The 13,598-nt window shown below is 44.0% G+C and overlaps 1 protein-coding gene across 1 annotated transcript in view; it reads left to right on the top strand.

Moving 5' to 3' along the window:
- Positions 1-1,187: 1,187 nt before the first annotated feature.
- TRAF4 (TNF receptor associated factor 4) overlaps positions 1,188-13,598 on the top strand; it is a 43,557-nt gene continuing 31,146 nt past the window's right edge. The window contains exon 1 of the mRNA XM_056559084.1: positions 1,188-1,588. Coding sequence (XP_056415059.1) covers positions 1,446-1,588 — 143 coding nt within the window. The 5' untranslated portion in view covers positions 1,188-1,445. The remainder of the gene's footprint in view (positions 1,589-13,598) is intronic.

Below are 13,598 nucleotides of genomic sequence, written 5' to 3'. Positions count from 1 at the left end.
CCCCCCCCCCCCAGCAGTAGCACCCCCATCATCTGTCAGCTCATGCTATTACCACAAGGGGGTAGGGAGAATGAGGGAGGGGGGTGTTGCTGGTGGATGATGAGGGGTACATGATGGGGCATTATATGTGAGGGGTGCATGATGGGGCATTATATGTGAGGGGCACATGATGCGGGCATTATATGTGAGGGGCACATGATGGGGGCATTATATGTGAGGGGCGTATGATGGGGGCATTATATGTGAGGGGCATATGATAGGGGCATTAAATGTGAGCGGCGCATGCGGCCCAGCCTCACCCAGCCGCTACCTCCAGTGGCCCCCAGATAATTTGGATTTGAGACCCCAGCTATAGGCTGTCTGAGCCTGCTGGGACTTGCAGTTTTGCAACAGTCGGAGGTGCACTGGGTGGAAAACACCAGTCTTTGCAGCTTATCATCACTATAGGCTGTCTGGGCATGCTGGGAGTTGTAGTTTTGCAACAGCTGGAGGTGCAATGGTTAGGAAATCCTGGTCTATGCAGCTTATCATCACTATAGTCTATCTGGGCATGTTGAGAGTTGAAGTTTGCAACACTGGGTGGTGCACTGGTTGGAAACACTGGTCTATACAACTTATCATCACTATAGGCTGTCTGGGCATGCTGGGACTTGTAGTTTAGCAACAGCTGGAGGTGCACTGGTTGGGAAACCCTGGTCTATGCAACTTATCATCACTATAGGCTGTCTGGGCATGCTGGGACTTGTAGTTTAGGAACAGCTGGAGGTGCACTGGTTGGGAAACCCTGGTCTATGCAACTTATCATCACTATAGGCTGTCTGGGCATGCTAGGAGTTGTAGTTTTGCAACAGCTGGAGGTGCACTGGTTAGGAAACCCTGGTCTATGCAACTTATCATCACTACAGTATAGGCTGTCTGAGCATGCTGGGACTTGTAGTTTAGCAACAGCTGGAGGTGCACTGGTTGGGAAACCCTGGTCTATGCAACTTATCATCACTATAGGCTGTCTGGGCATGCTGGGACTTGTAGTTTTGCACAGCTGGAATGGGAAACACAGTAATGCTATATCAGATATATAATGCAGCAGTTGTCGCTCTAGACTCTGCTCTGCAGCGCCACCTGGTGGGAGCGGCTGGTATGCCCGTCCAGTCTCCTCCCTGTAGCCGTGCGGAGGAGGGGCAGGGCTGGATGTACCTTGAGCAGCTGAGCTGGAGCAGACAGATCTGGGAGAGACAGCTGGAAGGAGAGCCGTGTCTGGGGGAGAACACACGGATCCTGCCCCCTGCCCTGCTGCTGTCATCCGGATACCCTGCTCTTGGAGGGGGCATTTACTTTCTTGATGCCCCTAGTTCTGGGGCAGCCGGCGAGTGACACAGGCGACCTTGGACGTGCCCGCCTCCCCCTCTCCTGTGATCGCTCTGCTGCTGGCTCCTTCTTCTCCCAAGATGCCAGGCTATGATTACAAGTTCCTGGAGAAGCTCAGGCGCAAGTTTCAGTGCCCACTATGTAGCAAGGCAATGAGGGAGCCCGTGCAAGTGTCCACCTGTGGGCATCGCTTCTGTGACACCTGCCTGCAAGAGTTCCTCAGGTGAGCAAGGGGGGAGGGGCTGGGGACAACTCTTTATAACCCTTTCATTGCTGCTATGCCAGTCTGCCCATATGATGCCCCCTGATCATAGCCATCCCTGACCCGGTCTAACAAGCTGTCCCTTGCCATAGTGATCCTGGTATTTTCTTGGGCATGCAACTTAGTATCCAGCCGGTACAACAATAACCCTCACCATGTTAATTGTATCCAATTTTTGGAAATTTTAAAGTGTTTTGGACCAAAATATTGATTGTTATTGTTTAAAAAAAAAAAAAAAAACACATTGGGGGTTATTCACAAATGCAGTGTAGTGGTCTCCAAACTGTTGACCTCCAGCTTTTGCAAAACTACAACTCCCAGCATGCCCGGACAGCCAACGGCTGTCCGGGCATGCTGGGAGTTGTAGTTTTGCAACAGCTGGAGGTCTTCAATTTGGAGACCCATTAGCCGTTGGCTGTCTGGGCATTCTGGGAGTTGTAGTTTTGCAACAGCTAGAGGTCTTCAGTTTGGAGACCCATTAGCCGTTGGCTGTCTGGGCATTCTGGGTGTTGTAGTTCTGCAACAGCTGGAGTCTTTAAGTTTGAAGAATACTCAGATGTTGGCTGCTCGGGCTTGTTGGGAGTTGTAGTTTTGCAACAGCTTGAGGGCCACAGTTTGCAGACCACTCAGTCCTTGCCTGTCTGGGCATGCTGGGAGTTGTAGTTTTGCAATAGCTGGAGGTCCACAGTTTGGATACCACTCAGTCCTTGCCTAACAGAGCATGCTAGGAGTTGTAGTTTTGCAACAGCTGGAGGTCCGCAGTTTGGACACCACTCAGTCCTTGCCTATCAGGGCATGCTGGGAGTTGTAGTTTTGCAATAGCTGGAGGCACATAGTTTGGAGACCGCTTACCTAGTGCATTTCTCTGCTATATCCGATAGTCGCCTTTAAGACGACAGGCCGAGAAAACTTTAGTGACTTTATTACCGTAGACTTAACACGACCCTCTGGATGGCGCTCCGTAATCTTCTTGGCTAATGGGTAGATTTCCACCTGCCGGACTGTATGGAAAATCTTCCAGTTCAACCCATCCCAGCCCTGGGGAGCCAAAGCTGTCGTACTGGTTGTAGTTGGAGGTAGGTTGCATGAATGTCAATGCAAAGAAGTGAATGGAGCAGCAGGAGGCTCATTGTGTTGCGTTGTTACTGGTTGTCAACAAACACAAGGCTGGAAAGTGAATATGTTGTGATGTCAGGCCGAGGGGGAAATGCCCATCAATGTGGTGGGAATAGGCGAATAATGGACAGAACAAGGGGTTCTTGTGCCCTTCACCTTAATCCTTTGTTCAGATCCCTGCAGCCTCTTACAGTCAGGAAGATTTACAGTGTCCTCAGCTCTTCTGCTGCTTGTAAAACTGCCAAAATCCCTCATCTGTGGTGCCAAAGCTACCCCCCTCCCCGACACACACTACCAATGCACCAACACGCTTGCTTGCCTTGAACCCATTGGGGTTCCTTCTATTCACTTTTAGGTAATCGCCTTTGATTGTAAGTCATTTGGAGTGAGGTTCAACAATGTGGGCAAGCATGGCATGCTGGGAGACCAAGGTGGGCACAAAGTAGTCATCAGTCTATATTGGGTGAACCATGCTTGTCATTGGCTTTTGCTGGATTAAGGCTCTGATCACACAGACTTTTTGTATCTAGATTTTATGATTTTTGTTTTTTAAACGTATTAATTTTTTAACCAGCTGCTATCCAAAGGAACGCAATGGGAGAACTTATGGTGGCACCAGTTTTTGTGGCATGCAAAAATGTGCACCTTTTCTCTATTTTGAGAGGGGTTTGACGGGATTTACTGTACTTTAAACCAGAAACTGACTGAAATTCTAGCCGAAATTAAGGATGAGCTGGCGTAGATATCGGTTCATGGCACACAGAAGGCAAAATTTATGCCAACTGTATTAAGAGATGCGCAACTCCTGATCTACTTGGGGCACCTACGCCCGATAAGCTTCTGCCTATGGCTTGGTTCACACATTGTATAATAATAATATTATTTATTATTATTATGAATAATCATTTATTTTTTTTATAATTGCCATTTTTTTTAATTTTTGGAGTAGACCAGTGTTTAAAATAAAATTTTTTTTTTTAAATACAATAAATGTGTGCTCTGACGGACACATTTCCATAGACTTTTGGGTAGCACATTATTAGATTTAAAAAAATGCAGCAATATTTTTATACCTATTTTTTACAGCCATTTTTCCTCTTGATTTTACAATGTGTGAACCCAGCCATAGTCTGGCATTAGGGATATAAATTCCTGCCTCTGAGTTGACTGCAGCTTAGTCCACTTCCGTAAACTCCAAATGTCACTTAAAATGGTCAAATCTTTACAAAAAGTCTGTTATAAGATTGTAAGTGGATCACTTTTTAATAAAGACTGTATCCCCTAATGCTGATATTGAGGACTAATAGTTTTTTTCACTAAGCATTGGATGTTTATAGGCTTCAATAGGAATATACTTAATTGATATCTATCCAGATATTTAATCTTTACAGCAACCAGTGCAAACACGTTCTAAGTCATCTGCAAGCCATTTCGGTAATATAACCCTAGAAGTTAAATGGGCACAGTCATGAACTTTTTTTATGTACTACAACATATCTCTAATATACATCAATTATTTTTATTATTATTATTTTTTTTGTGCGTTCAAAATATAGTTTTTTCCATTTTAAATCCAGCCACTAGGGGTCTCCCTCCTAGTGTCCGGCTGCAGCTTGCTGTGACGTCACTGCTTAATTCGGACCCATCCAGGCTGGGCAATTGGTCCGAATTCAGCCAGCCTGCACTCGCTCCCTGCCTGCGCTCGCTCCCTGCCTGTCAATCAGACAGGCGTGAGCAAGCGATGTGAACGCCGGGGCTGCGCGCATTGGCTCACTGGCCTCGTGCGCTGCCGGTCCCCGCCCCCGGCATGTACAGTCTGGAGGCAGTGCACGCACAGAATATCAGTGCTGCGCTGATGCTCCAGGACTGTACATGTCATTTTGGGGTAAGTCTGACCTGAGGTCTTATCTGAGGTCCAGGGTCTTGGCAGAGAATTTAGCATGGCAGGTCCGGTAAAGCTCCTATACTCCTCCTCCCTGGATAGCACATGCAGTGAGAAACAGGGAGGAGGAGACCCTGGAGCAGCCTGCCGTGCGATTGGCCACTCATTTCTCGACGGGAGCGTTTCATAGACTAGGTAAGGGCAGAAGCTGGCGCCCAGCAGGCTTCAGTGACGTTGCGCCTTCTGGGGAACTCTGCTTCCTGCTCAGGCAGAGTGAGCAGTGTTATGGCCATAAAAAATTCAATTTAGAAGGTAGGAACATTTTTTTTAAAGGCAGGGAGGGTGTTAGGAAGAGAGAACCAATAAGTAGGGACAGGAAAAAAAAAAAGATGGTGGGAGCTACTCTTCAAAAGTGGGATACCCCTTTTAACGGCATCCCTATCATGGAATATATTTAGCTTCCAGCAGCTGGAACAGTATATTCCAAATTTATGTTTATGCTACAGTTTTTTCATTCCTTTATCATAACCTTTCTACCTGACCTAGATTCCCACATAGAGTTATATAATGTGTATTTGGACCAGCACTGGCTGATCAAGAAAAGAAAAGATTATGTAGCTCTGAAAGGAACATGTATTGCATACAAGAAGACATTAGCATTAAGTCACCTGCTGGTCTGTAAATTAGTACTAGGATGTGTATATATGGTCAGTCTGTGGGGATGTCCACCTGCTGTATGTAGCCATTCATTAGTGGTTGTATCTACAAGGTGTGGAAGTATATCGTGATGGATGTGGAACCTTCTCCAGTATTGATCTAGTAAAGTTCCAGTCATGTTATGAGTAACGCTACAATCTTCTTTGGTAATGCCTCGCCGGGATCCACCCAATATGCCCCCCAGGTATACGCCTCATGTTTAATACTGTCAGGGAGGAGGATCGCACTTTCATGCTTTAACTCGGCTACTGATGTCAACTCCTTAAAGACTCTGAGAAGTAGTTTATCTGTGTGTAATCCTTTAAAATGAGGAAATGAGCGTTTTCAGAAACCTTCTAATGACATTAGAAAGTTTGACGTCCATTCTGTTTAGTTTCCTTTTGATGTCCTGAAAGAAAAAAAAAAAAGAAAATTGCATCTTCATATAAAATAACAATAATTGTGATCAGGCACGAAGCATGTGGTGTCTAGAGCAGGAACTGGGGAAAACCTGCTGTTTATTTACTAAACTTAGTGAATTTCAGTACTTTCTAGTCTCATGGAACTGATGTCATGTAGTTGGGATTTGTAGCTTGTAGACTGTTCTGATTCTTGCAAGTGTTCACTAAAAGTTATGTGCCATAATGCATAGCTGCACCCGAGGTAGGCCTAAAGTATGCTGTGTACCTATATGTAGTGCCACTGTATAAATAATCGTATGTGTGTGTGTATATATATATATACACACAACAAAACCTGATTCACTGAGGGTAGGTAGCTTCAACACACACGGTTCCATCTATCTGAATCAGACTGTTTCAGTGGAAAAAGCATTTCTACAAGCCCCATTCAGATGAATAATATAGTACTGTACACCAAATCATTTGGGTGTGGGGTCTGTCTGACCATCCGGTATGACCCCCTTCTTTAGCTGATGAACATTTTCAACACCGATGCCATTGCCTTTACCGCACTATAGGCACATCCAGTGTGCAAGCCTCAGATTAAAGGAGAACTCAGGAATAGGAAAATTATCGTCCATACTGCCAGCAGTAAAAAAAAAAAATTAACAGGTACATACCTTCCTTCGCTCCCCCGGGGCCTCCGGTAACCGGCTCTGGCCTCCGCCGCGATCCTCTTCCTGGTTGCCGGTGGTCAGTGAGTGATACTGTGCTCACCCAATCACTGGCTGCAGCGAAGTCCCGACTCGGCCGGCGATAGGCTGAGCGGCAGTGTGAGAACGCTTCAAGACCCAAAATTCTTCATTACATCGGCACCTGCTGCCGGGGCCGTAAACATCACACTGCCGCTCAGCCTATCGCCAGCCGAGTCGGGACTTCGCTGCAGCCAGTGATTGGGTGAGCGCAGTATCACTCACTGACCACCGGCAATCAGGAAGAGGATCGTGGCGGAGACCAGAGCCGGTTACCAGAGGCACCGGAGGAGCGAAGGAAGGTATGTACCTGTTTATTTTTTTTGCTGCCGGCAGTATGTACGATAATTTTCCTATTCCGGAGTTCTCCTTTAAAACATCCCCTTAAAAATTCTATGTATAGATAAGGTTCATCTAAGGATGCTGATTCTCTATTCATTCAGGCAATGTTTCGGCTCCAATACTAGAACCTTTATGAGCCATTGTGTCCATTGGAAGTTTTTTTGCCTAACAACCACTTGGTAGCCGCTAGTAACCAAGAGTGGTCAGAGCTATTTTCCTGAATGTGTAAATACTATGGACATTGTTGTGGGATACTGAGATAGAAAGGGACACACAGACCATTAATAATATGAGATTCCCCATCAAAAAACCTAAGCGTTGGTCCTTTCAGAGATGCCTCACATTCTTCACTCTGCATGGGATTATTAATATAGCGGAGGGCAGAAATGATAACTATTTAGTGGCCTGTTTGCCGTCCACCTCCTCCTCATATGAGTATATGTAGATTAACCCTTTGGTGCATAAATAACAATTACAAATTGCTCCTTGTAGTGTCTCGATGTAAATATACTCTTATGGGAGCCATCCCTATAATATCGTCCTAGTAGAGAATTGTTATTTGAGGTATTCCATAATATTTTTGTGCAAATTCATCAAAGGTCAGGTTGTACTTTCAAGTGTCCCTTACTGTACATGTAGAGCGTTCTTATTACTCCCTGTTCTGTTTAAGTTATGTGAAACAGTTCAACCTGGGCAAATATTTGCACGTTACCAGCTAGTTCACCCACGAGCGTCCTGCTCTCTTCTTAGAATGGTCTCCAGCCTCAACTTTACATGTTTCACCTCCTTTAAAAGTTTTGATATTGGAATGACTCCATTCTCAGATAGCTATGGTGGAGCTTTAGGGTCTAGTTACACAGCAGAATTTCCGCATGTGGAATTCCACCTCAAATGAAAGCCCAATTGACTTCTATGGGATTCCGCACTCCCATTCACACTTCTGAATTTCTGCTTGCGGAATTCCGCTAGCGGAATTCCGCAAGCGGAAATTCAGAAGTGTGAATGGGAGTACGGAATCCCATAGAAGTCTTTTGGGCTTTCATTTGTGGCGGAATTCTGTATGCAAAAATTCTGCTGTGTGACTAGACCCTTAGGATAACCCTGGAAGTGGCCATTGCAAGGTACATTCCCTTTGCGTTTGCAGATGTCCTAATGGATGTCTTCAATGGATTCCACGTATAGGCTCATGCTGTGTGCTTTTTAATGAATGCCTCCAGCAGATGAAAAAGTATACCACCCTAACAGGATGATGGAACACTTCTTAGGCATCTGTTGGGTAAATGGAGCCTAATGGTGTCCATACACCTTCAATAACTGTTGGGGGTATGTTCATTCAGTCAACAGCTGTCCCTTTACCCCATACAGATGGCCCTTCAAGTGTTCAGAATGGGTAGAGGGGGGCACTGTTATACAACTCTGGAGACAACGTATCTTACAGATAACAAAAGGATCGGGCAGTTGAAATCCAACCTGCTTGATACTTCTCTTCCCCAACATCATCTGTCAGGGGAGAGTCAGGAGGCCTCCATACAAATAAGACATTGTGTATTGAGGCCATAAGGATATGTTAGATGCACATGCCAGAAGCTTTCTTAATGCTAATCTACACTGATAACTCAGCTTGAAAGCAGTTTTTATTTTCTTTTAGTCTATGATGGTAAATGTATTTATTGATGGCTTGTTAAACCTAATGGCCTTCATCTATTTATTTTAGCTTCCAGGTTCTTCCCGTCAATGGGTAAATAATATAAGACAATTTTTATAATCTGCATTAACAAATAACCACTTACTACCTTTTAAAGGGGTACTCCGGCGCTAATACATCTAATCCCCTATCCAAAGGATAGGGGATAAGATGTCTGATCACAGGGGTCCCACCGCTGGGGAACCCTGCAATCTGTCATTCAGCACCCATTTTTGCGAGGTCTCTGCAGCGCTGGAGGCTCTGAGTGTGCAGCGTGACGACCACGGGACCGGAGTATCATGATGTCACGAATCTGCCCCCGTGTGACGTCACACCCTGCCACTCAATGCAAGTCTATGAGAGGGGGCATGATGGCACACGGGGGCGAAGTCGTGACATCAGGATACTCCGGCCCGTGGTCATCGCGCTGCACACTCAGAGCCTCCAGCGCGCTGGGTGGTAAATGACAGATTACGGGGGTCACCAGCGGTGGGACCCCCTGTGATCAGACATTTTATCTCCTATCCTTTGGATAGGGAATAAAATGAATTCGGGCCGGAGTACCTCTTTAAAATGAATGGAGCCAAATTGTAACATCGCACCCAACCTGGGGACAGACGTGTAGCTGTTTTTGAAAGAAATTAAGTTCTGTTTTTCTATTCATGGATAACTCCTTTAAGGACCCATGAAGAACAAGCTCCAGAGAGGGCCTGAACAGCAGCACACAGACTGTGCAGCTCCTAAGGGTATGTTCACACTGAGGAAATGGGGCAGAAATCACGCTGAAGATTTCCACCCCAAAATACCGTTTTTTTTTTTTCTCGCTCAGAATTAGCAGTGATTTCGCGCGGAAATCGCATGGAATTTGCAGGTTTCATGCGGAGGAGGAGAAGAGGAGGAGTATCAAGAGTGGGAGGAGTTCCAGCGGCCATTTCCGCAGACTGATTTTCAGGGGCGTTTCCTCTCATTTTTGGTGAAAATTTTGCATTTTTCTCAGAGAGAGATTATACAGACTCTGGATACAGTCACAGAATCAGAAATGAGAATCTCAAAATGGCTGGTGAATAAAAAGTGGGTGGAGTATGGGCGTAATATATGTATTTTTTTTTATTCATAAATACTCCTCTTTTTTTTTTCATGTGGAAATTCCGCGTAGAAAAGCTTCTGACTGAAAAAAAAAAAAAAATAACATTGATCTCTATGGGAGAACGACGCTGATTCCGCCTGAAAGAACATGTTCTTTCTTCAAGCGGAACAGACTTCCTCGTCAGAATTCTGCTTGAGGAAATTTCTCCGTGTGAACTGAGGGGCAGAAATTCTGTACAACTCTATGGGGGTTTTCACTTCTGAATGATTTGGAGAGGAAAAAGCGAGCAGAATTACTCGTGGAAATTCCTCTCCAATTCCTCAGTGTGAACATACCCTAACACAGATATACAGACTCCATATACAATGCCTTGGGCCTGTAAAATACTAAAGCTTGATCCATGGCATCGAGTTGACTTTAAATGAGCACTGTCATTAAACTTAAAATTTGATATTCTTATAAGAAGCATATTTGTAATAAACTTCACAATTTTATTTTGAATGAGTGTGTGTGTGTGTATGTGTATATATATATATATATCAGCACAAGACGTGAAATCATTGCATGGGAAGTTTTCATTCAGCCATATACTGTCATAAACACAATACGGAAGACAATGACGATTATTTATAATGTATTTCTAGGAAGATTTAGCCTGTTTGGGGCTTCTAATCCTCCTATTATCATCCTTGGCCATACATTACATCTGAGGAGTTGGTGTACGGGCTCTTGAGCTATTTTGCCGTTTAAACAAGGCTTAATAATGAAGATGTGTTCTCCGGATTGGATAAGCAGAGGGCTAAGGATAAGAGCTGCAGAACCATTTATTCACTCCCTCTCCCACCTTTTGTCTAGGGCCTGATGAACATCCCCTCTCAATCCCTGACTTCATTAAGTGCCACTTGGCTGACACACAATGGCTGCTGCGCTGTGAGTGACGTGGGGAGGAGTTGGGTATATACAGGGGGAGGAGGGCGGCAGCTTATTTAGCAGCTGCTACTCATATTTCTGCCTGTGCACGTGTGCACTAATACCCCCAGCTCACCCCATAGGCCCTTTATACACACTTGTCAGGCTGATTAATGCATTTCCGCACAGTTGTCTGACGTTGTGCATCAGGGTGGGAGTATTGTATTCTGCTGGTTCAGCACGAACACGTTACTATCTCTTAATACTTGTGTAGAGACAATTCAAGCGTCCGTAAAAAGATACGTCTACATATACTGTGACACATTGATAACGAATTGTCTGTTCAGGGATCCAGGAATGCTGGGTGACAATCCTTACAGCCCTTGGTTCTCTCCCAACTTTAAATTTAGGTCAAAATATTAGTACTGTATAATGGCATATATTTTTATTCCCTTGGACCCGATACCGTTTTTATGTTATTTTTTTTATTTTTTTTACCTACAGCTCTACCAGGTCTCTTTTGTTGTGAACACATATTCCATTCATTTTGCTGATGAATTTTCCATCCAGAGAGGTAAAGTCGGAATCTATTTTGGTCCCTATTTTTCACCAGGGCAACATTTATTTATTCCGTGAAGGAATTACCTGGTATAACCACCCTGTAGGCTCACGTCAGAGATAGATCTAGAGAAAGGTCGGGGTGCGAGGAACGCCATGTAACGCTAACCAGCCACGTCGTCTTCACAACACAGCTTCTGAAAATGACACCATGGCCCGTGGGGAGAACCGCCTAGCCCTGATTTATATTAATCCCACACGGCACATTGCTCAGACCCTCCTCCTCTATTCTCTTGGCTGTGTGCACCAAGCGTGGGGAGCAGGCCCTGTCTTGTGGAAGCCTCAAGTGTTGAATAAATGCACGAGAAGCCCAGAAGAGACCTGCTCGTGCCTGCCCTAGTATCTCCGAGGAACCTGACATTGATGCACATGGATACACGTTATGCTTATGACTCTCTACCTGGGCGACTTCATGTTCTCGCTGCTCAAAAAAAAGCCAATTCTATACCCTCTTTGTACAGAGGACTTTGTGGTTCCTTTATTCCCATCTCACCGTAACCTTAGCAGACATCTTATCTTTTTCACCACCGTCTCATTTTTTTAATTATTTACTCCGCAGCGTTGACGATTTTTCTTTTGTTTATTGTAAACTAGGGAGTATATATGTGTCTTTGTGAAGACATCCAGTGATGCCGTAAGCAGGGGCATGGCAGGGACTCCTGTCTGAGTGTATGTTTGCTCTCAGATGATCTTGTTCTTGGCTACTGAGAAAATATGGTAAAAGTGGGTAATGGGGGGGGGGGTCAGACGTGGATACCTTATACAGTGAATTACTAGGGGTGGAAAAGAATGCAATGTATTGCTAACTGCAAAGTATATATTTTAGATCAGTGGTCTCAAAATGTGGCACTCCAGATATTGCAAAACTTCAACTCCCAGCATGCCCAGACGGCCAACGGCTGTCTGGGCATGCTGGGAGTTGAAGTTTTGCAACATCTGGAGGGCCACATTTTGAGACAACTCTTTTACATAGTAGGACTGCCATAGAGGCGTATGACTTTATTGTCCCTCCACATTGCTGCAATCTCTGTAAACCTGATGGAAAATAATTGTAGCATCATATGACGTATCTATAGGTCTATTCTCCCTAAGGCAATGTTTTGCAATGCAAACTTGCAAGCAGTGATTGACGGAAGTAGACGGAGAGAATTTATGATTTAGCAAGAATTGTGATTAAGAAATGTCACACACCCCTGTAGACTTATGCTAATGGTGATCTTACATAAGTTCCAAACATAAAATGTGCCCCTGCTATAATAGGTTTCAGTATGTCGCTGTAGAACCCCGGCTATACAAGCAATGGTACAGCTGTCGACGGAGCGTGGTGCCGTGCAACACTGAGGCGCTGTGACCCATACCGTGTGCATTAGGCTTTAGAAACCCAATTTAGAACATAAGGAAATAACCTAAAATTTATTTTATTGGGCAATGCATAGGATTGCTTTATTCCCACCACATACTGTCGATCTGTTACTATAGGAGGCACGTCTGACTGAGTTCACACAGGCCATTTGTGCGGCTCGGACCTGACCCAGTATTTATAGCGTAATGTCCCAGCCGGATATTACCTTGAAACAATAGATAATTAAAAATGTTATTCTAAAAGGCTTATAATAATATATTATAAAATGCAAATGTCCGTCACAAAAAAATAAAAAAAAAATATTAAAAAAATAAAATAATAATAATAAAAAAAAAAAATATATATATATACATATTTTATTTAATTTTTTTATATTTTTGCGCAAAAATTTGCGGTTATTCTAAATCTTACTCTTCGCTTGACACCGGCTTGTAATGAAAAACAATGGGCCCAGGTTAATTGTAGGAACACGCGCTCCCAAGGTATGCTAATAGCTGCCTCCTTGATAGTCAATTTTGCATAGGTTGCAGTTCCTCGCCATGAGCGCGTTCTGCCTAGCAACAGATGGTGTAGCTGTGCCGACATCTGTCTGCTAGGAGTAGGTGTGAGGAAGCAGACCTAGGCTTTGTTCAGAAAGCCTGTGCTCAAACAAAGGATATTTTTATTTATTATCTATTTTTTTAAACGCATATTTAATTTTTCTTAAATTTGCATTAATGTTGCTGTCTAATATATGTGTATATATATATATATATATATATATATATATATATATATATATATATATATATATATCATTTTTTAATTTTTTTTATTTTTTACATATATTAATATGCATGGTCAACCGTGTGTGTGTAGTATATGGTAATTTAACCCCTTATATGTTCAGCGCCCTGTAACTGAGTGCGCTCCATAAAAATAATAATTTGCTATTTTGCTGTTACCATAGTCTCCTGTTTAATTTAAGTAGGAAATGTCGCTCAAGGTCATCCTCTCCAGACTGAAAACATCAGGGAATGATGCCGGCCGTGTGTAAAGTGATCCTCAGTATCATGGTAATTTCACTGAAAGATCTCGAAGGTCTGTGCTCCTGCAATATGTCGCCTCCTTTTGTGTCTGGG

This window comes from Hyla sarda, chromosome 2 (genome assembly GCF_029499605.1).
Source record: "Hyla sarda isolate aHylSar1 chromosome 2, aHylSar1.hap1, whole genome shotgun sequence".
Taxonomy (NCBI): domain Eukaryota; kingdom Metazoa; phylum Chordata; class Amphibia; order Anura; family Hylidae; genus Hyla; species Hyla sarda.
This window is presented reverse-complemented; position numbering and strand designations above follow the sequence as displayed.